General features: G+C 51.5%; 4 protein-coding genes across 9 annotated transcripts in view; 2 read left to right on the top strand and 2 right to left on the bottom strand.

Annotated features, from left to right (window-relative positions):
• The window catches only part of RASA4B (RAS p21 protein activator 4B), a 29,353-nt gene extending 20,624 nt beyond the window's left edge, over positions 1 to 8,729 (top strand). For all 3 annotated transcript variants that reach the window (XM_053557469.1, XM_053557467.1, XM_053557466.1), the window contains exons 17-21: positions 2,382 to 2,519; positions 4,222 to 4,357; positions 5,975 to 6,095; positions 7,980 to 8,044; positions 8,183 to 8,729. In XM_053557469.1, coding sequence (XP_053413444.1) covers positions 2,382 to 2,519; positions 4,222 to 4,357; positions 5,975 to 6,095; positions 7,980 to 8,044; positions 8,183 to 8,304 — 582 coding nt within the window. In that variant the 3' untranslated portion in view covers positions 8,305 to 8,729. The remainder of the gene's footprint in view (positions 1 to 2,381; positions 2,520 to 4,221; positions 4,358 to 5,974; positions 6,096 to 7,979; positions 8,045 to 8,182) is intronic.
• Positions 1 to 22,151, bottom strand: part of ORAI2 (ORAI calcium release-activated calcium modulator 2) — a 204,060-nt gene that overhangs the window by 150,130 nt on the left and 31,779 nt on the right. The window lies entirely within an intron of this gene.
• The window catches only part of LRWD1 (leucine rich repeats and WD repeat domain containing 1), a 92,765-nt gene that overhangs the window by 64,390 nt on the left and 6,224 nt on the right, over positions 1 to 22,151 (bottom strand). For 2 of the 4 annotated variants that reach the window (XM_053557478.1, XM_053557479.1), the window contains exon 15: positions 21,118 to 22,095. In XM_053557478.1, coding sequence (XP_053413453.1) covers positions 21,955 to 22,095 — 141 coding nt within the window. In that variant the 3' untranslated portion in view covers positions 21,118 to 21,954. Of the gene's footprint in view, positions 1 to 20,014; positions 20,388 to 21,117; positions 22,096 to 22,151 lie in introns of those variants that run through there. The other 2 variants (XR_008373434.1, XR_008373433.1) reach the window with 2 other exon arrangements.
• On the top strand, positions 16,627 to 20,975 carry POLR2J (RNA polymerase II subunit J). Its single transcript, XM_053557513.1, has 4 exons — positions 16,627 to 16,787; positions 18,096 to 18,185; positions 19,834 to 20,008; positions 20,743 to 20,975. The coding sequence occupies exons 1-4, from the start codon at positions 16,735 to 16,737 to the stop codon at positions 20,776 to 20,778; spliced, it is 354 nt and encodes a 117-aa protein (XP_053413488.1). The 5' UTR covers positions 16,627 to 16,734; the 3' UTR covers positions 20,779 to 20,975.

The raw sequence follows: 22,151 nt of genomic DNA, 5'->3' as shown, positions 1-22,151 counted from the left end.
TGAGGGTACAATAAGCCAGGTTACACTGATTGCAATTGTTAGGCAAAGTCCCTCTTGCATGTCCAGCTTTTTTTTTTTTTTGCTTTTTTTTTTTTGGGTTGCAGTTGTCGTTGTTTAGCTGGCCAGGGCTGGGTTTGAACCCGCCAGTCTTGGTGTATGTGGCCAGCGCCCTACCCACTGAGTGCAGGCACTGCCACATTTATTTTTCTTAAACTTGTTTAAATCAGTCCTTGTCTCTAGCTGGCTGACATCTTTTCCAGTTCTGATTCTGAGCACAACCCTGGGTCCTTCCCCAGGACACTGGTGCTCAGGGCGATGCAGAAGACAGAGCTTGGGGCCTAATCCTGCGGCTTCCCAAGGTGAAGAAGGCACTCTCCATTTGCAGCCTCCCTCTGCAGTGGCACTCACATTCTCCTGGACTTTGTGACTTAGCTGCAAAGTAAACAATCTTGGAGGGCAAGGCCCTATCCCAGCCCCAGTGACCCACCCTCTCCCCATCCAGCTTTGACCCAGCCATCTCTGCTAATCTGGAAAGAATCTGCTTGTCCCCCTTGGGGAATCCTGGCTACATCTGCCCAGCTCTGACTCTTCAGAGCTTGTGTGTCTTGGTTATTAGGGTAAAAGGCTTCTTGATGTTAGGATGGTCTCCCTTTCATGTGCTGCTCTCTTGTGGCCCCTTGTCCCATGCTGGCTGTCTTCCTCTCTGCCTCTCTTGTCCTTGTTGGCAGCACTTGTCCCAGCCCGTCTGGTCTGAAACAGATCTCCTCTGGTCCTCACTGGGGTGTCTTCAGCCCAAGCTTCTGTCTTTCCAGCCTCTTGAACTCAGGCAGCTGCTTGGCCTTCAGGTCGTCTTGGCATGTTTTGCAGCCTCAGCAAAGCCTGATTACCTGGGAGGCTCCTTTCTGCCCAGGTCAGGGCTGCCTGGAATTCCTCAGCATTGAGGTCTGCCCTCTGTGGACACATCCGTGTGTCCCCCCTAGTGCAGTGCTGCGCTGCCCAGCTGCCCCCTTCTTGCCTGCTCTCTTGTGGGCATGCCTCCAGCATGGGCAGCAAATCCTCTGGGTTTGGCCAAGTGTCCTGCCACCTGCTGTGTCCTTTGGCAGACCCCAGGTTGAGGCAGTTCAAATGTATACCTCCACTCCTCCCAAGAGGTGGAAGAGCCCAGGCTCTGTTTGTCCCTAAGGCCAGTGGGGGTGGTAGACTTAGATGCCAAGCTGGGAATGTGAGTGTTATTCTAGGCCCAGGGGCCAGGTGCATTCCAAAGGGAGAGTAGGCAAAAGGCTGAGGGTGGGGGCTGGGGGTATAGACTCAAGGTTAGGTTGGGAGCCCCTCAGGACATGTGTATTTTAGATCTTGAGTTTCTCATCAGATTCAATGATGATGAGAGGGACAAAGGTGGGGGATATGACTTTCAGCGCTTAAGGAAACAAAATGAGTTGGGGGGGGCGGGGCGCCGGCCACATACACTGAGGCTGGCAAATTCGAACCAGGTCCGGGCCAACTAAAACAACGACAGCTGCAAAAACAACAACAAAAATAGCTGGGCTTTGTGGCAGGCTCCTGTAGTCCCAGCTACTTGGGAGGCTGAAGCAAGAGAATTGCTTAAGCTCAAGAGTTAGAGGTTGCTATGATCTGTGACGCCACAGCACTCTATCCAAGGCAACAGCTTGAGACTGTCTCAAAAAAAAAAAAAAAAAGGGGGGGGGGTGGCGCCTGTGGCTCAAGGAGTAGGGCACTGGTCCCATATGCCGGAGGTGGTGGGTTCAAACCCAGCCCTGGCCAAAAACCACAAAAAAAAAAAAAAAAGTGCAGCACCTGTGCCTCAGTGGGTAGGGTGCCGGCCCCACCCATATACCAAGGGTGGCAGGTTCAAACCCGGCCCCGGCCAAACTGCCACAAAAAGATAGTCCCAGCTATTTGGGAGGCTAAAGCAAGAGAATCGCCTAAGCCCAGGAGTTGGAGGTTGCTGTGAGCTGTGTGATGGCACGGCACTCTACTGAGGGTAATAAAGTGAGACTCTGTCTCTACAAAAAAAAAAAAAAAGCGAGTTGGAAATGCAAAGGCTCAGGGCCTGATCTGTAGTAAGCATGATTTTATAGCCCAGGGAATGCTGGGTGTCTGGATGCTATCCCAAAGCTCAGACCACCCAAGCCTGCAGGAGCTCCTCAGAGGCCAGGCTCCCCCTTTCTCAGTTGCTTGGCACTTGTTCACTATCAGTCTCTGCTCTGTCCTGGTTGAGGCCACTCACAGAGTAGACTCCTGGGAGCAATTCTGGGTCCCCTACACCAACCCCTGGTGCTGCAGGAAAGGAGGCCAAGGCCAGAGATGGAGTGGAGTAGCCCAGCCAGAAACCTGAGCCCCTCTTCCCCTGCCTGTCCTAGAAAAGTGCCTTCATCAAGCTAGCCAATATCCGGGCAGCGGAAAAGGTGGAAGAGAAGAGCTTCGGCAGCTCCCACGTCATGCAGGTCATCTATACGGATGACGCCGGCAGGCCCCAGACCGCCTACCTGCAGTGCAAGGTACAGTGCAGAGCAGTGCTCTGGGGGACGGCCTGGGAGGGCTGGAAACAGGACGGAGTGAACCTCAGCACCCTGCCAGCTGCTTCAGGCTGCAGCAGGTGTTGATCGTGTGTACTGTCCTGGGGTCCAAGCACACCTGCAAGGCTGTGGCCCGGGTCTTTCCACGGGCTCCCACGTGTAGTTCCTGCATGTGGTCCAGTACATGGGCAGGTGTGTCCCTGTGATTCACCTGCATGTTATACCCATATGTAGGAAACTGTATTTCTGTAAGTCGGAGTCAATGCCTGTATGTGCCAATGCATGATAATCCTACATTATACATGTTGGGCTCTGGGTGCATGTTCTCAAATATCCTCCTCAGCTATTCATTTATTTTTTATTTTTTAATTTTTCTGAGACAGAGTCTTACTCTGTTGCCCCAGGCTAGAGTGCCTTCCATGGCGTCACAGCTCACAGCAGCCTCAAACTCCTGGGCTCAAGTGGTCTTCTTGCCTCAGCCTCCCAAGTAGCTGGGACTACAGGCGCCCACCACAATGCTCAACTAATTTTTCTGTTTTTAGTAGAGAAGGATCTTGCTCTTGTTCAGGCTGGTCTCAAACTCCTGAGCCAAGCAATCCTCCCACCTTGGCCTTTCAGAGTGCCAGGATTACAGGCGTGTCTGCTACTGTACCCGGCCCTAATCTGTTCATATTTTTTTTTTGAGACAGAGTCTCACTTTGTCGCCCTTGGTAGAGTGCTATGGTGTCACAGCTCACAGCAACCTCTAACTCTTGGGCTCAAGTGATTGTCTTGTCTCAGCCTCCCAAGTAGCTGGGACTCCAGGTGCCCGCCACAACGCCTAGCTAGTTTTTGGTTGTAGTTGTCATTGTTTGGCAGACCCGGGCTGGGTTCGAACCTACCAGCTCTGGTGTATGTGGCTGGCACCTTAGCTGCTGAGCTACGGGAGTTGAGCACATCTGTTCATTTATTAACTCATTCACTTATTTAAACAATACTTACTGAGCACCTACTAGGCTCCAGCCACAGCTCCAGGTGAGGGGTACAGTGGCAGTCCCTCATGGGGCTTTTGTCCTGGGGAAAAGATGGAATCATAAACAAATATTGAAAATGTCCAATGATGATGTGCCTTAAGGGAACATAAGGAGACAGAGGGAGGTGACAGTGGGTACAGCAAGGAGGGTGCTGCTTTATGAAGGGTGGTCTGAGAGGGCCTGGGACAGGTAACACTGAGCAGGACCTTGTGAAGGCTAAGCCAGATGTGTCTCTGGACAAGGACATCCAGAACAGGGAGGAAGACTGAGGTAGGAGAATTTCCTTCCAGGAGTGACTGTCCTGGGCTGGTGGAGAGGAAGTCACAGGCTCATTCCTGGGGTGGTTCTCTCTGGGAGTTCCCTTTTCGGTCAGGGTCCAGAGCCACAGGAAAAGTGGTGACAGCAGGGCTACCACATATACTTGGTGGGTTCTTGGATACCCACAGGCATGGCAGAGGGGACAGCAGAGGCTGGAGTCCACCCACACTCTGCTCAGCAGGCTGCATGCCCCAGTGCGCTCTGGAGCAAGTGCAGTCTTTCTCAGCTTGCTCAAAGATGCCAAGTGAACTTTTGGGGCACGTGGCATCTGGAAGTATAGGAGGTACAAGGAAGGAGGGCATCCTGGAGGAGGTGACTTCCGAATGTGTCACCCCCTTTCACGTCCCCTGCAGTGTATGAATGAGCTGAACCAATGGCTGTCTGCGTTGCGGAAAGTGAGCATTAACAACTCCGGCCTGCTGGGCTCCTACCACCCTGGCATCTTCCGTGGGGACAAGTGGAGCTGCTGCCACCAGAAAGACAGGACAGGTGGGAGCAGAGGCCTGGGTCCCATGCTCTTCAGTTGTCCTGGCAGGCCCTTGTGCCCTGCCTGTGCACCCAAGTGACTAATCTGAGGAAAGGCACCCCCCTCCCCGGGTGCTCTGGGCAAACAGTTCTGAGACGAGGCAATTTGGGAAATGCCACATGATGTGTGGGGTGTATGTGGGTGAATGTGTTGAAGGCTCTGAAGAGGCCTAAAAACCTAAAAAAAGAGGCCTAAGAATCCCAAATTCATCTGACAAGGAATTCCCCCCCTCCCCCTTGCCCAGTAAGCTCCTTAGAGACTCAGTGTCCTGGGAACACACCAGAGGAATTCCCTGCTGATAAGAACCGAAGAGGGTCCCCAACTTGACACACTCTGGTGACACCCTCCATGCTAGTAGCCTGATATGGGGGCTGTGGCAGTGGAGGGGGGAAAGATGGGACTCTGGGCCTTGAGTACTGGAAGGATAGCAGAGGAGCTTCTAGAAGACTCTTGGTGATAATGCAATACTATAGTGGAATACTGATACTCTAGTCACTAGATCCTATAGCTGTTGAACATTTGAAATGTGGTTAGTATAGCTGAGAAGGTGACTTTAAATTTCTTAAGTTTAGTTAACTTAAATAGCCTCCTTTAGAGACCTTCCCTGCTCCTTATCCCCACCTGCTTTTTTTTTCTTTTTTTTTTACAGAAGCAGAGTCTCACTTTATCACCCTAGGTAGAGTGCCATGGCATCACACAGCTCATAGCAACCTCCAATTCCTGGGCTTAGGCGATTCTCTTGCTTCAGCCTCCCGTGTAGCTGGGACTACAGGTGCCCACCACAATGCTCGGCTGTTTTTTTGTTGCAGTTTGGCTGGGGCCAGGTTTGAACCCGCCACCCTCGGTATATGGGGCAGGCGCCCTACTCACTGAGCCACAGGTGCCGCCCTCCCCACCTGCTTTTGGAGCAGCATGTAGAGCCCCCAGACCTTCAGGCCAGGCCAAGCCTCGGTCCCATGGCCCAATGTAGCTTTGGAATGTGACCCACCCCTCTGGTCCAGCCTGGATTTGTAGCTGAAGAGTAGGCGGGGATTGGTGGATTTCGGTGACTCTGTAAGGGTGTAAATTGGTTGACCTGACCTGCAGCTTCTGGCTGTAACTGTCCCAGAGATACCTTCATTATTGATGCAGTGGGCCCCACCATGGCCTAAGAGTCAGGTCCCGTTTTCCCATTTTATGACTCGGACAAGGTCATAAAGCCAGCAAATGGCAAGGCCAGCTCATTCCAAGGCATGAACCTGCTGTGGCCCACCTTACCATGATCTTAGAGTTCCAGGCTGCTCCCAGACAGGCAACCTTCTAGAAAGTGACCTAGCTCCCCTGGTTGGCATCCTGCACAACTCCCAAGGGCTGTAGGAGCTGAACCCAAGTTGTGCCACCACCACCCCGGAAGGGTAGGGAGCTATAGGCAGGCTTGGGTCAGACGTAGCAGGCTGTGCTCCCAGCTCAGTCCTGTTCTGGGGGCCTCTGAGTCCATCTCTCTCCTTCCCTAGGTCTCAGTTTCCCCATCTGTACTACCAGAAAGTTGGATGCGGTAGTCCTGTGGTGCCAACTCCTAACTGCCTTCTCTGTGCCCTCAGATCGGGGCTGCGATAAGACCCGGTCGCGGGTGACCCTGCAGGAGTGGAATGACCCTCTTGACCATGACCTGGAGGCCCAGCTCATCTACCGGCACCTACTTGGTGTTGAACCTACACTGCGGTGAGGAGGCTCATGCAGGGGCTACAAATCCCAAACAGAGGAGCTTGTATGGCCCTGGAGGAGGGGCCAGACCAGGGCTGGAGCTGGGACTTTGGCTTGGGGCTACTGCTCTGTGATGACTGGCTGGCCACCTCTCTGCTCAGTGAGCCTAGCACCTTCCCACCCTCAGAGTCCTGTCTTTCCCCTGCAACATAGGCACTCAGGTTAGAATGGCAGCTCCAAGGGTCAGGGCCATGAGTGCTTTGGGCCCAGGCAGAGCCCACCTCCTGATCTGCCAACTATCCCACAGGGCCCTTGGAGCACAGGCCCTGCCCTCTGCCAAGGAGGCAGGGCCTGTTCCTCCACCATCTTGCTTAACCCAGTGGTTCTCGGCCCTGGCTGTAGCTTAGAAAAAGCAGGATGCTTTCAAAAATCAATTTTAGGGCTGGGTGCAGTGCCTCATGCCTGTAATCCTAGCACTCTGGGAGTCTGAGGCGGGTGGATCCCTTAAGTTCAGGAGTTCGAGATCAGCCTGAGCTAGAGCAAGGCCCCATCTCTACTATTAGAAAAACTACCCAGGCGTTTTGACCAATACCTGTAGTCCCAGCTATTTGGGAGGCTGAGGCAAGAAAATTGCTTGAGCCCAAAGGTTTGAGGTTTCTGTGAGCTAAGATGCCACCACACTCTATGCAGGGTGACAAAGTGAGACTGTTTAAAAAAAAATTAGGAGGATACTTGGGCCCTGTTAACTGAGAAACACTTCAGGGTGGCTCGTGCTTCCGAAGAGCTCAGCTTCCCTCAGCCTGCGGGGGTGGGGGTGGGGCTCTCTTCTTCCCCATACCCCTGCATTCTGGGCTGGAGGGGGCTGAGGTCCTCCTTTCTCCTCGTTGACTCTCCCAGGGTTTATCATCTCAAAGTTCATGCTATCCATCTGGAAGCACCCCCTCCCCTGTGAGCTGCAGCCACTTTGCAGCCCCCTCCTCTCTGAGGGGGTGGCCCTGATGCATTGCCACCTCCCACACGCCTACTCCTGTCCCCTTGTTTGGTGACTCCATCCTCCACTAGGGTGTGTGTGCACCATCCCACATATGCCCTCACACCCACAGCTACACAGCTATAGCCCTAGAACAATGGTTCTCAACCTGTGGGTCGCGACCCCCTTTGGGGGGTTGAACGACCCTTTCACAGGCATCGCCTAAATACATCCTGCATATCAGATATTTACATTACGATTCGTAACAGTAGCAAAATTACAGCTATGAAGTAGCAACAAAAATAATTTTATGGGTGGGATCACCACAACATGAGGAGCTGTATTAAAGGGTTGCAGCATTAGGAAGGTTGAGAACCCCTGCCCTAGAACTTGCCAGTCCTCCTCCTCGTCCTGTTCATTTACAAGGCTCTACCTTCACTTTATATGTGAACTCATTTAACATTCATAGTCACTGACTCAGGTTGCTGCTGTTACAATGCACACTTAAGCCAGGAAGTGGCAGAGTTGAAATTTGAACCCAAATCCCCTGGCTCCAGCTTCTTTGGTCCTGACCACCTTGCTGTCCTCAGAACCTCCCCCACTTCAGGATCCAACCTACCAGGACCTCTCATTCCATGGCTAGTCATCACCAGGAGACTTTCAGGCTCCACTTGGCTATTTCCCATGGGCCCTGCAATGTGATTTTGATAGGGCTGGAGGTTGGTTTTCCAAGGGCCTTCTGGTCACCCACAGAGAGGGGAGGGGAAGAGGGAATGGGGAAGGTGACTAGGGACCCATGTTGTTTCCTGGGAGATTGCGAGTCAGCCCATGCTCCCAGGGCCAGCTCCAATTTGGGAGGCCCACATGGGGTCACTCAGCCTTCTCAGCAGGGCAGGTTGTGGCCACAGGCCCTCACTCTGGCCTCCCCACAGGGAGAAGCTCCAGAATCTGAGCAGCGGCACAGAGGCAGACGCTACACCCACCAGCCCTGGACCAGGTAGGTTCCTCCTGCCTGGGACTCCCTCTATGTCCCCAGCCCCTTCAGGGATGCGTGGGTAAGGGAACCCAGCCCACTCCTAGGGCCCTCTGGCTTCCAAGACCCTGCCTGCACCCTCACAGCTGCATCTGCCTTCAGCTCCTGAGGACTCACTGGCCCAGCTGCTGCGGGTGCTGCAGGACCTCCGAGAGGCCCACAGCCACAGCCTCACTGGCCTGCCACCCTCAGAGCCCAACCGCCTCCTGGAGCTGCAGACGTGAGGACCCCCTGCTCTCCCACCCGGGCCCCCTCCAGGCACTTGGAGACCCCTCACTGGGCAGGGTGAGTGGGAGGTGCCCAGTCCTGCAGCTGACCTGAAGTCTCTCAGGACTAAGGTGGCTCCTGCTCCTCTCCAAGGCCTGGCTGCTGCCTGTGGCCCCTGCAGCTATTGCTGCCGCTGGCCGGGACTCTCCAGGGACACTCCTCTCTTGCCTAGAGCAGACCCAGCCAGAAGCCACCCCAAGGACGTCCCATGGCTGCGTGGGCTGGGAGACGGGGAGGGAGTATGGCCCCCAGGGGTCAGGCCACGACCTCAGCACTCCTCACTCCTGCCATCACCCCCCATGCTCCCCTCCCCTTCTTGCTTACCTGCCAGTAAACCTGCTGATACTGCTGAGGTTCCAGAGTCTTGTGAGGAGCATCTTGGGAGAAAAGGGCCCTGAGGGCCCCAAAGGTTGCCATTGGGTGTGGCTGAGGATAGGTCTGACAACATGGCCTTTGGGCATCCTGGTTCCCCTTGTCTGCTTCCCACATGTAGGGTCAGGGGCTCCTTTCCTCCTCCGAGCTGCTGTCCCCACTACACCCCAGGTCTCCTCCTCTCTCCTACAGGCCCCAAAGCTCCATGTGTCTTGCCAGCTGTTCTGTCCTCAGGGCCCTGGCAGCGTCCCTTTCCCTCTGTGGGCTAGGAGTATTGGCAATATGGAGGTTCTGTGGGCTGGGAGTGTTGGCAATATGGAGGCTTCCCCCAGTGGCATCTTGACAGGCTGCCAAGCTAAGATCCCAGAGGCATCCACAGGATGAGGAAAAGGCCCTGGACCACTCCCTCCTTGCTCCCATCAACAAAGGCTCTGAGCTGGTTTGACTGTTGGCAAGCTTGACTCTGGTTCAGTCCCCACTCTTGGGGGCAGAGTCCCAGGTGTCCTGGGGGTTGGTCTGCCCGTCCTCGTCAGATCTCTATGAAGCCCACCAGCTGCCCACCAATCCCTGCCCCTTGCCCAAAAGGAGATCCTACCACCTGTGAGGCAGTGATGACTGGCCACTGGCTATTGCTGCTGAAGTGGCCCTAGGGTGGCTGGAGCAGCAGGTGACGGGGACAGGGCTCCCATCCCTTCTTGCCCTGCCCTGTGGTGCCCAGGCTACATATTGTGCCCACTCCGGTGGCTGACCTGATGCCTGGGTACAGGGTGGGCAGCCTGCCTTGTGATGGTGCAGAAGTCCCTGATGCCTCCAGGGCCAGCTCAACCAGCCTCCTGCCCCCCTCCCCAAAGCTTTCCTCCCTGCCCGCAGAGTGCCCTGGCTTCAGTCTCTCACCTGACCACAGCGGCTGCTGAGACACAGAGCACCTCCTGGGCCCTGTTCTAGCGTTTTACCCCCATCAGTTCATTAGTTCCTCACCTATTACTCTATTATCTCCATTTATTTTAGCTCCTGGAAATGTCAGGTCAGAGTAGTCATTGGTCCAGATCACAAAGCTTGGACACACAGAGAAAGAAGTTGGGCTTTGAAATTAGCCAACTTAGAGCTCAAATGTGTTGTTTAAAATCACTTTCAATTGTAATGTGAAGGGTATAAGGATGAATGTTATAAATTAAAAGAGACATGAGATTTTGGAATTAGAATAGTGGTAATGATTGCACATCTAGTATGTGTCATAATTAATGCCCCTGAGTTGAAAACTTAAAAATTGGTAAAATGGCAGATTTTATGTTGCACATATTTTATTACAATAAAAGATTTATGATATTTAAGAGACTTTTTAGCAACCAACTGCAACAAAAACGAAATGTTGAAAGCTGGGTGGCTTGGCACCCATAGGTCAGTGGTTAGGGTGTTGGCCACATACACCGGGGCTGGCGGGTTTGAACCTGGCCAGGGCCTGCTAAACAATGGCAATGACAACAGCAATAGCCGGGCATTGTGGCAGGCACCTGTAGTCTCAGCTACTTAGAAGGCTTAGGCAAGACAATCACTTAAGCCCAAGAGTTTGAGGTTGCTGTGAGCTGTGACGCCATGGCACTCTACTGAACATGATGTCGGGAGACTGTGTTAAAAAAAAAGCAGGACGGCGCCGGCCCCATATATCAAGGGTGGCAGGTTCAAACCTGGCCCCAGCCAAACTGCAACAACAAAAAAATAGCTGGGTGTTGTGGCGGGTGCCTGTAGTCCCAGCTAATGGGGAAGCTGACGCAAGAGAATCGCTTAAGGCCAGGAGTTGGAGGTTGCTATGAGCTGTGTGATTCCATGGCACTCTACCGAGGACAATAAATGAGACTCTGTCTCTAAACAAACAAAAAAAAAAAAGCTGGGCATGGTGGCAGATACCTATAGTCTCAGCTACTTGAGAGGCTGAGGCAGGAGGATCATTTGAGCCCAGGAGTTCAGGGCTGCAGCGAGCTATGAGTGCACCTGTGACTATCCACTGTAATCCACATTGGCTGGGTAACAGTGAGATCTGGTATCTGGAAAATAAAAAAGATATGAAATGACATCTTTATGAGATGATTGGAAATTTGAGTATTAGTTGACTATAGGATGATAGGAACAATTTTTTTTTTTTTTTTGAGACAGTCTCACTTTGTCACTCTGCAGCGTCATAGCTCACAGCAACCTCAAACTCTTAGACTCAAGTGATCCTCTTGCCTCAGCTTCCCAAGTAGCTGGGACTACAGCCACCCACCATGGCGCCTGGCTGGTTTTTAGAGACAGGGTCTCGCTCTTGCTCACGCTTGTCTTAAACTCCTGAGCTCAAGAAATCCACCTGCCTCAGCCTCCCAGAGTGCTAAGATTACAAGTGTGAGCCACTGCACCCAGCAAGAACTATTATTTTTAAAAAGATGTGATAAGGGGTGGCGCCTGTGGCTCAAGGAGTAGGGTGCCGGTCCCATATGCCAGAGGTGGCGGGTTCAAACCTAGCCCCGGCCAAAAAAAAAAGATGTGATAAGACACTGCAGTCGTGAGTGGTTGCCCAGACTGTATACAGTGGCCTTATCATAGTTCACTGTAGACTCAAACTCCTGGGCTCAAGCAATCCTCCTGTATCAGCCTCCTGAGTAGCTAGGACTACAGGTGAGTGCCCTCACCCCTGGCTAATTTGTAAATTTTTTGTGGAGGTGGGGTCTTGCTATGTTGCCCAGGCTGGTCTTGATCTCCTGGCCTCAGACCTGCTTTGGCCTCCCAAAGTGATAGGATTACAGGCACCTGACAGATTGAGAGTTTTAAGAGCCACTGTCTTTCAGAGATACATTCTGGAATATTTATGGATAATTGATGGGAGTATTTGGGATTTGCTTCAAAATAACCCAGAGGCAGAGGTGAAAGGGGATAGAGGTAGGGATGGGACAATGAGCTGATACTTATGGAAGTGGAAGTGAAGAGTGTGTGAGGTTTTGTTATATTACACAGTCTAACTTTGTGTATTTTAACCATTTCAAGAATAAAAAGTTTAAAAAGCATACATGCCCTGGTCCTACCAAAGACTTACCTTCTGGGAAACTTACAACCCTCAAGGCCCAGGTCTGCTATTGACATCAGTTATACATATTCAACAGGCTATAGAAGGAGCTATAAATATCCACAAAGGAGGTGCTAGCACATGCATGAACAAGCATGCAGCTGACAGATGACTCATGTTCACATTGGGGTAGAGAATAAATGTTTAAACAAATTACAGTTAGGTCCTAAACATCAAGAGGTGAATCAGGAACATGAAGGTGCTCAAATGCACAGCCTGTAAACTGGGCAGTCTGTAGTTGGGGTCTCTAATCAGGAGAAAGTTACAGAAATCAGTCTTTTGTCCAGTTACAGCTATAGTTACATGTGGAATGGGTCAGTTAAGTGTCTGGCAGTGGATGAGTTGTATCCACAGTCTCATTTTGTCACCCTCTGTAGAGTGCTGTAGCATCATAGCTCACAGCAACTTCAAACTCTTGGGCTCAAGTGATTCTCTTGCCTCACCCTTCTGAATAGCTGGGACTACAGATGCCTGCCACAATGCTCAGTTATTTTTAGAGACACAGGCTCACTCTAGTGCAGGCTGGTCTCCAACCTGTGAGCTCAGGCAATCCGCCTTCTTCAGTCTCCCAGAGTGCTGGCCACCACACCAAGCCTGCAATGGTTTTTTATTTTTTATTTTTTTGAGACAGAGCCTCACGCTGTCACCCTGGGTAGAGTGCTGTGCCATCACAGCTCACAGCAACCTCCAACTCCAGGGCTCAAGCGATTCTCCTACCTCCGCCTCCCAAGTAGCTGGGACTACAGGCGCCTGCCACAACGACCGGCTGTTTTTTGCTTGCAGCCGTCATTGTTTGGCAGGCCCAGGCTGGATTTGAACCCGCCAGCTCAGATGTATGTGGCTGGCGCCTTAACCGCTTGAGCCACAGGTGCCAAGCCTGCAATGGTCTTTTTTGCAATGATTTTATTAATATTATTGTGAGGCCAATGTTGTTTAGCTCCTAGAGAAAAAGGAAAACTGTGACAGTTACAACATCTTTATGTGGAGGGGGTATGTGACTTAGCACTTGCCTTACATAGCCGTAGGCCTTGTTTTAAAATTTGGTATCTTTTTTTTTTTTTTTTGTGGTTTTTGGCCGGGGCTGGGTTTGAACCCGCCACCTCCGGCATATGGGACCGGCACCCTACTCCTTGAGCCATAGGCGCCGCCCTAAAATTTGGTTTCTTATTGTCACATAGTTCATCCTTACGTGTTGGTCAATTGTGTCTAAACCACATAAAGTGAGAGTGTGTAATGAGATGTGTCTGACTTCCAGTCTTCTCATGGCTGGGGACTCTGTTTTTAAGGTTTCTCTGAGATCCTGTTGGCTAAGAGGAGGTCTATTCAGTGGTTGGAAGGACTTAGGATTTTATTTTTAGTTCTCACCTTGATACCACCATCCTATGGACTTCATGAAGCTTTTTTTTTTTTTTTTTTTTGGAGAGAGAGAGAGTCTCACTATGTTGCCCTAGGTAGAGTGCCATGGCATTACAGCTCACAGCAACCTCAAACTCTTGAGCTTAAGTGATTAAACAATTCTCTTCCCTTAGCTTTCCAAGTAACTGGGACTACAGGTACCTACCACAATGCCCAGCTAAAATTTTTCTGTTGCAATTGTCATTGTTGCTTAGCTGGCCCAGGCTGGGTTTGAACTCACCAGCCTTGGTGTATGTGGCTGATGCTGTAACCACTGTGCTATGGTAGCCATGCCATATTTCATGAAGTTTTTTTTTTTTTTGTAGAGACAGAGTCTCACTTTATGGCCCTCGGTAGAGTGCCGTGGCCTCACACAGCTCACAGCAACCTCCAACTCCTGGGCTTAGGCGATTCTCTTGCCTCAGCGTCTCGAGTATCTGGGACTACAGGCGCCCGCCACAACGCCCGGCTATTGGTTGCAGTTTGGCCGGGGCCGGGTTTGAACCCGCCACCGTCGGTATATGGGGCCGGCGCCCTACCGACTGAGCCACAGGTGCCGCCCTTCATGAAGCTTTTTGTAGACTTGGATCTCTCCCTTCCTTCCCTGGCCCAAGGCCACATGGAGGGATAGCTGAGTCTGCTTATATACCCCACCCTAATCCCAATTACCAACACCTTCTCTGGCTACTTCCTTAGGGTTTCACAAAGGACCCCAGGTCTACTGAGCCCTAATGCAGGGAGTAAAGGAGAAAGAAAAGCATGGATGCTTATTAGGGATGCAGCAAGTAGAACCCTGGATTTTGACTGCACTCACACAGCCGCCCTCTTGGCAACATCTATCATGCCTGTCCTCCCATGGGTCCTGGTGCTGGCAGGGGCACTGCTGCCAGAAGGGGAGGTAACATGAGTGCATGCCTGGCACTTCCCCTGGTTCTCCTCTCAGACCCAGAGCAGAGCTGCTCACAGCCCAGGATGACACATTATTTTTGGAAGCCACTAGAAAGGGTGAATAGGAGATACCTATGCCTGTCAACAGGACATAAAGGTGCTAGAAGTCCCACTCTTCCCCAGCTGCCCAGGGATTTTAACACTAACATTCCCCTGGGGTTTCCAGGTGTGCTACTCAACTGGTGCCTTGAAGCAGGTCCCCAGATGTCTTTAGGATCTGACTGGACTCCTAGATAACGGTTTGCAGCCCAGCGGGCTCACCTTCACCTAGGGCAGGCACCTTGGGAAACCCAGAGTGGGCCCAGCTCACAAAGTGCTTGCTTCTGTCATCTTCTGGGTCTATTCCTAAGGAAATCTGGGCAGATTTGCACCAACTACTTCCTGAAGAAAGGCTTACCAAAAGTATAATTTTCAAATATGTAAAAAACTGACTCATACAAATATAGAATGAAAACATCAAAGATCTGGTGGCGCCCTTAGCTCAGTGGGTAGGGCGCCGGCCATGTACACCAAGGCTGGCAGGTTCAAATCTGGCCTGGGCCAGCTAAAAATGACAACTGCAACAAAAAATATAGCTGGACATTGTGGTAGGCACCTGTAGTCCCAGCTACTTGGGAGGCTGAGGCAAGAGAATTGCTTAAGCCCAAGAGTTTGAGGTTGCTGTGATCTGTGATGCCATGGCACTCTACCCAGGGCAACAGCTTGAGACACTGTCTCAAAAATAGAAAAGAAAACATCAAAGATCTAATATAGCTAGGTGCAGTGGCTCACACCTGTAATCCAGCACTTTAAGAGGCTGAAACCAGAAGTTAGAGACCAGCCTGGGCAATATAGCTAGATCCCAACTCTGCAAAAAATAAAAAATCAGCCAGGCATGGTGGTACAGGCCTGTAGTCTCAGCTACTCAAGAAACTGAGACAGGAGAATCACTTCAGCCCAGGAGTTTGAGGTTACAGTGAACTGTGATGACCTGCACTCCAGCCTGGGCAACAGAGCAAGACCCATGAGCAAAAAAAAAAACCAAACCAGAAAACAAACAAAAAAAAAATTCAAACACAGTCCAAAAGATTAGGGTCACCAAAGTTCTGTAAAGGACCAGCCATGCAGGTCTCAGTCACAACTATGTCATGTAACACAAATCAGCCACAGACAATGTGCAAATACATGGGCGTGATGTACTCCAATGAAATTTTACTCACAAGAACAGGCAGCAGACTGGATTTAGTCTCCATGCCCTATAATTTGCCAACCTCTGCCCTACATAATTAATTCTTAGGCCCATCCAACAATGTCTCCAATATGTCGTCAGAACATGCCATACACTGCCTTTTCACTTTATTTCTAAGGCTGCATAATTTTTCTTAATACTCCATGTTCCAGCAGCCCCTTCTGCAGTTATGCTAGGCAGGCCCATCTTCCTCAGTCTTAGGAGAACATGGGAATTGCCATTTGGCCTTCTCTAAGGGCAGCCCAACATTGAGCACCAAAGCCTTTGCAGGCTGACAACTTCCTTACTGAGCTGGGAATGAAAGAGCAACTGTTAGCTCCTTAAGAGAGAACGGACGTCCACAGTGGCGGAGTGAATGAAGCCCCTAGTAGGTAAAAGTCCTCTCCTCACTCTACCCTACCCACGTAAAGACGGCTGGGCTCAATACTTCCACGCCTCTGCAATCCTTGACTCAAACTTGTCCGGGTGACCCAGAGAGTGGGTGCCATACCCCAGGGAATCATTTTCTTCCCCGCATCAGTTATAGAGGTGGCCATCAACTTGGCCTGAGACAGTAACATTTCCTCGCCTATGGCTCTAATAGGAATTGGTCCTGCCAGGGAAGTGGTGATGGGAGCTCTTGATTGCTTTGGAGGCTCTACAGCTGCCAAGCTGTTAGGGCTCCAGTAGCTAATGAGCCCCTAGTTCCTGATGCTTCAAACAACCCAGACAGGGCCTTTATAGTCTGCAAACCAATCCAAACTGGATGATACATTTATCCCTTCCAGCGCCTCTCTTATCTCTGTCTACACTGCCTCCTCTGCCCGCCCTCACCCAAACTGGCCAGCGGTCTCGGCGCAGCGCGCGCAGGTGGGCTGGGCAGGAGACTCCTCCATACACCTACCTCTGGCCCCAAGACTTTCTTCAGCATCCAACGCTGCCCGCCACAGCTGACCACCACCCTCATGCCTCCATCCTCTATTCAGGAGCCTCCTGCTGTGTACTCCAACAGCACTATACCAAAGAGCTCATGGGACTTGGGACGCGGAGAGGCACAGTTTGAGGTTCCGGCTCAGCCTGAACAGGCAGGTCTTCGCAGGGTAGAGCATCCCTCCCAGCGCTCGGAGCATGCGCCAAAGCGTTCCCACGGCCGGAGGCTAGAAGGAATGGTTGGGGCCGACGCATGCGCAGAGCCACTGGCCTCCCTCGGGCTTCTTTCGTTCCTGCGTAGGATCCTCCCTCCTGAAGGGGGCGATGGGCGGTTCTTACCCGGGTTTGGCACGCCGGCGTAACCCGGAAGAGGTTACTTAATAGGATTCTAGAGACGGTGGTGGGATCCTCTGGGAGTCTGAACGCTGCTGTGGCGCTACCATGAACGCCCCTCCAGCCTTCGAATCCTTCCTGCTCTTCGAGGGTGAGAAGAAGTAAGTGGGGCCGGCTGGGGCTGGGGAGGGTCTGGCGGAGACTCGTGAGCCCTGGACCGTCGCCTGTCAGCCCTGTAGATCTTGGGATTCTCCTGTGGGCCTTCTGCCTAGGGACGAAGAGGCTTTTGCTTGAACAAAAGCTTGGCCTGTGTCTGCCAAGCTGAAGGCAGCCCTGCGCGGCAGCGGCGACTATACTCATTTTGCAGAGAAGGAAACTAAGGTTCAGAAGAGTAACTTGCCTGGGACAGGCAGGAAGTGGTGGGCCTTGTGTTCGAACCCAGATTGCCTCCAAAGTCCTTTTCCTCTGGGATCTGGCAGCCTACCTACTCTTCTTCCACCATCTCCATCCGACAGTCGGACTGATGTCTGTAAAGCTCACATATGATCTGCCACTGGCCTGTGTAAAACCTGCTGTGACTCTTCACCACCTGTTGATTGGCTTCTGGATCCCCCACTTAACGAGACTGTCTTTGGAAAATGAGTTTATTAATGTATTTAAACATAGGGTTTCCTGTAAGAGGAGATTTAGTGAGGTAGTTTGTGTAAAATAGCCCAGAGCTGAGCACATAGAAGACGTTTTAAATACCACCTCTACTTATGCATGACATCCTAGAATGTGGGGTCTTTTTTTTTTTGTAGAGACAGAGTCTCACTTTATCACCCTCTGTAGAGTGCTGTGGCGTCACACAGCTCACAGCAACCTTCAGTTCCTGGGCTTAGGCCATTTTCTTGCCTCAGCCTCCCGAGTAGCTGGGACTACAGGCGCCCGCCACAACGCCCGGCTATTTTTTGTGTTGCAGTTTGGCCGGGGCCGGGTTTGAACCAGTCACCCTCGGAATATGGGGCCGCCGCCCTACCCACTGAGCCACAGGCGCCGCCCAAATCTAGGGTCTTATGGTCTGCACTTCAGCCTCCTTTGGAACTAAACTGGGGGATATTTTGGCCCCCCCCCCGGGACATTTGGCAATGTCTGGAAACATTTTTGGTTGTCATAGGGGTTACTACTGGCGCCTACTGGATAGAGACCTGGGCTGTTGCTAATGTTCTAGAATGTACAAGACAGATCCCTACAGAAAAGAATTATCTAGACTAAAATGTCAGTGGTGTCAAGACTGAGAAACTCTGCTTCTGAAAAAGGAGCAATCCAGCGTGGGTTAAGGGCACCAGAGTCAGGTTAGCTAGACTCAGTGCTTCAGTGCTGCTGTGTGTCAGACAGATTGAGAAGGGCCTCTAGAAGGAGGCAGCACTATGAGCTTGGAGGCAGGATTTAGTTCCTGTCCCTCATCTATGGTTTCTGCCTCTTCCTAGGATCACCATTAACAAGGACACCAAGGTACCCAATGCCTGTTTGTTCACCATCAACAAAGAAGACCACACACTAGGAAACATCATTAAATCGTAAGTTCAAGTTCACAGGCTTTTGGAGGCTGTGTTTAGTGGAGCTCTTTGGGGCAAAACACAAGCTCTATAAGATTTTCTTCAGTCTCTGAGCTACAAGAAGTCTCTCTGGATGCTTGCTGTGACATTTCACAATCCTGTTATCTTTTTTTCAAAATGACTCTGAACCATATCTATTCACATAAGCCACAACCAAAGCGAGTGAGTGTGCAGCAAGTTACAAGAAAGTAGACCTACTTGTGTTTCATGAGAAGCCATTAAGGTTAGCTCTTCCCATCCCACCTATATTGCAACAATTATCTGACTTCCAGAGGCATTCTATTCTTGGTGGGTATTGGACATTGGTTAGTGGGTGTTCACTCACACTAGTGAAGTCCTAGAAGGTGATTGCCACTCTGGTCCAGGAACTTGTCCGTTCACTGAAAATACAGCTCTTCCCTCAGGTGGCATATCAGTGAAGCCAGGCCTTTCTCAAGAGGGCAGAACTCTGTCTCTTAGTGTAGGGAGGTATGGAGATATCCACAACCTGGAGGACTCCTGCCTGGGGTGAAGCCAGGAGGGTGCACAGGCTCTTCTGGGTGTCCCTACTCTGTAAAGGCGCTCCCTTATGGTGCTCACACTTGACTCTGACTGAGCTGTCTAGAGGATACCCCTGCATGCCCAGGGAACAGTCCACAACAAAGCCCAGTGTATGTGGCCAGCCCCTGTGATGCAGAAGACTTGTTTCTGCTCACAGCCTGGGCCCTTCTCCCTACCCCTTTTTTATGCTGTGCAGATGCTCTTTGGGGCCCTTTGTGTTCTGATTACTGAACACGGCTGGATTCTACTGCCTAGGGAGGTTTCTGTCAGCACTGCAGGGTCCCTGGCTTTTCCGGAGGGAAGAAGTTGCTAGAACCTACTTATAACTAGATCTTGATTCTCACAGATGCAGGGGGTGTGTTTGTTTGTCCATTCACATAGTGGGGGTGGTGGTGTCTCCACATGAACGATCTTTTTTTGAGACAAGAATCTTATTTTGTTGCCCCCAGTAGAGTGCTATGGCATTGCAGCTCACAGCAACCTCAGACTGTTGGGTTCAAAAGATTCTCTTGCATTAGCCTCCCAAGTAGCTGGGACTATAGGCACCTGCCACAACACACAGCTATTTTTATTTTGTATTTATTTTTGAGACAGCCTCAAGCTGTCGCTCCGGGTAGTGCTGTGGCATCGCAGCTCACAGCAACCTCCAACTCCTGGGTTCAAGCGATTCTCCTGCCTCCACCTCCCAAGTAGCTGGGTCTACAGGCCCTCGCCACAACGCCTGGCTATTTTTTTGGTTGCAGCCATCATTGTTGTTTGGTGGGCCTGGGCTGGATTCGAACCGGACAGCTCAGGTATATGTGGCTGGCCTTAGCCGCTTGAGTCACAGAGCTATTTTTAGAGACAGGGTCTTGTGTAGCTCAGGCAATCCACTCTCCTCAGCCTCCCAGAGTGCTCAGATTACAGGTGTGAGCCACTGTACCCAGCCTAGTCTATCTTCTTGAAAGTGTTTTACTTGAAGATTTAGAAGAGAAAACTTTTCAGCTAGAAAGCTCTGAACCATGAGCTGGGGGCTGCCTGGTAGCCAGGGGCTCAGCCCCCCTCATACTACCCAACCCTGTGATCTCAGACAGCTGCTGAAGGATCCACAGGTGCTCTTTGCTGGCTACAAAGTCCCCCACCCTTTGGAGCACAAGATCATCATCCGAGTGCAGACCACACCAGACTACAGCCCCCAGGAGGCCTTCACCAATGCCATCACCGACCTCATAAGTGAACTGTCTCTGCTGGAAGAACGGTTCCGGGTGAGGAGCCTGGGGTGCAGCTGAGGGGCACAGGGGCCCTGCAACTGCCAGTGTGCTTGAGGCTGCAGTGTCCACATGCCTACAACTAGGCTGCTTCCTCAGGGGTGGCAATGACAGAGCAAGGATAGACACGTAGACTAAAGCGTTTTGCAGTTGTGGCCTATTGTCTGCCCCATGGGTTGGGAATGTTACCTAGTACCTTCCTTATGTGCTGCTCTTATGGTCCCCCACAGAGGAAGGGGACCTACTGCCTTTGGGCTGCTCTTCCAAATTCCTTGTCTGGTACCGGCAGCTCTGGTGTGTTAAGGCCTGCCGCCTTCCAGGCATCTGTCTATATCTTGTAGGCAGCTCATCCCAGCGTGGGGGGTCATCTCAGCATCTAAAACAGTTTAGAGTAGGCAAGAGCCATGCCTTGTGAGATGCTTAGTGCCTAAGTTGTCTGTACACCAGGAAGGGCCCCTGCTATATCTGACTCTAGCCCCAGGCTGCAGAGAACAGGGTGGGGGAGCCAGTTCAGAGGTACCCTCCAGCTACTGGCCACTCAGCTACCCTGGAGCTGTCTGGGGTCTGGTTTGCTACCTTGCTTAGTCTCCTGTAGAGTGTAGCCCATGACTGCCCTCAGGAGGACATGGCAACAGCTTCCAAGCAGACTTTGGTGTGGGGATGCTGGGGTTATTTCCACCATCCTTGCCCTGGCCACCCTGCTAAGTCACTGCCTTCTTCCTCTCTTCTAGGTGGCCATTAAAGACAAGCAAGAAGGAATTGAGTAGTGGGCTGGAAGGCTCTTTAGTTGGCCTGTAAGCCCAGTTCCTATCTTCTCTCCATGTGCCAGAGGAGAGCGGCCAGTCCCAGTTGTGGCAGTTATGACCCTCCTTGTAGCTATTCCGTGAACCTCTTACCTCTGACACCCATGGGGCCTGTACATAGATTTTGTTTTATCTTCCTAATAAAGTATGGCAGGAAAAGACTTGGATGTGGGTGTGTGGGCATAAGTAGAAGTGACGCCACAAGAAAATAGATTGTCAGCTTGGCACCCATAGCTCAGTGGATAGGGCACTGGCCACATACACTGGGGCTGGCAGGTTTGAACCTGGCCTAGGCCTGCTAAACAATGACAACCACAACAAAAAATAGCCGGGTGTTGTGGTGGCTGCCTGTAGTCCCAGCTACTTGGGAGACTAAGGCAAAAGGTTCACTTAAAACCCAAGAGTTTGAGGTTGCTATAAGCTGTGACATGACAACACTCTACCGAGGGCAACATAGTGAGACTGTCTCAAAAAAAAAAAAAAGAATGGATTGTCAGGTTCCATGGAGGCAGATATTTCAGATTCTTTGGGACCAATTTCAAAGAGTGGATTGACCCAGAGACCTTGGTTTCTATCTGAGAGGTTGGCAGGGACAAACTCATTCTGCATCAGAACTTGGGAGCTTAGGGGATTAGTGGGAGGCAACCTTGAATAGAAGAGGACTGCTGAGAACCCTTAACTCACCATGAATGTGTCCTAGAAGTCTCAGCTGCCAGGTCTTCCTGTCTTTAAGTAGGAAAATAGGGTGGAACCCTTACAGCGCTCAACAGGCTTCTTGTCCATAGTAGAAAGTTTTTTTTTTAAGAGACAAGAGTCTCAACGTTGCCCTGGCGTCACAGCTCACAGCAACCTCCAGCTCTTGGGCTTAGGCAGTTCTCTCGTCTCAGTAGCTGGGACTACAGGCACCTGCCACAACGCCTAGCTATTTTTTTGTTGCAGTTTGGCCAGGGTCGGGTTCAAACCCGCCACCCTAGGTACATGGGGCTGGCGCCCTACTCACTGAGCCACAGGCACCGCCCCATAGTAGAGAGTTTAATGAAAAATATTCACTGATAAAAAGACCATCACCAGCCTAAAAGCTGAATAAGTTAAATTGTGTCCCTAGTACTTTGTGATAAAGGCAGGAGCTCCTGCTTGAGGCTACTGTCTCTTCCAGATGGCGACAATGTTGGAGTCCGTCAGAGCAGTGAGGTAGGTAAAAGTGGGGTTGGCCACCACCGTGTTCACCATGGTCTTGGACACCGTCTGGTTGTGGGCCCAGGGCTGTGGCCACTTAAGGATCTGAGGGGAAGACAGAGGGGGTGGGCTGGGCACCTGCTTCCCAGAGACCAGGCTCT

This window comes from Nycticebus coucang, chromosome 12 (assembly GCF_027406575.1).
Source record: "Nycticebus coucang isolate mNycCou1 chromosome 12, mNycCou1.pri, whole genome shotgun sequence".
In the NCBI taxonomy this organism is placed as follows: domain Eukaryota; kingdom Metazoa; phylum Chordata; class Mammalia; order Primates; family Lorisidae; genus Nycticebus; species Nycticebus coucang.
The sequence above is the reverse complement of the archived record's forward strand: the minus strand, read 5'-3'. Positions and strand labels throughout refer to the sequence as shown.

Coding starts and splice junctions, on each gene's coding strand:
- POLR2J (XM_053557513.1), top strand. CDS start 16,735: ATGAACGCCCCTCCAGCCTTCGAATCCTTCCTGCTCTTCGAGGGTGAG. Junction 18,186..19,833: donor CTAGGAAACATCATTAAATC/GTAAGTTCAAGT, acceptor CTGTGATCTCAG/ACAGCTGCTGAAGGATCCAC. Junction 20,009..20,742: donor TGCTGGAAGAACGGTTCCGG/GTGAGGAGCCTG, acceptor CCTCTCTTCTAG/GTGGCCATTAAAGACAAGCA.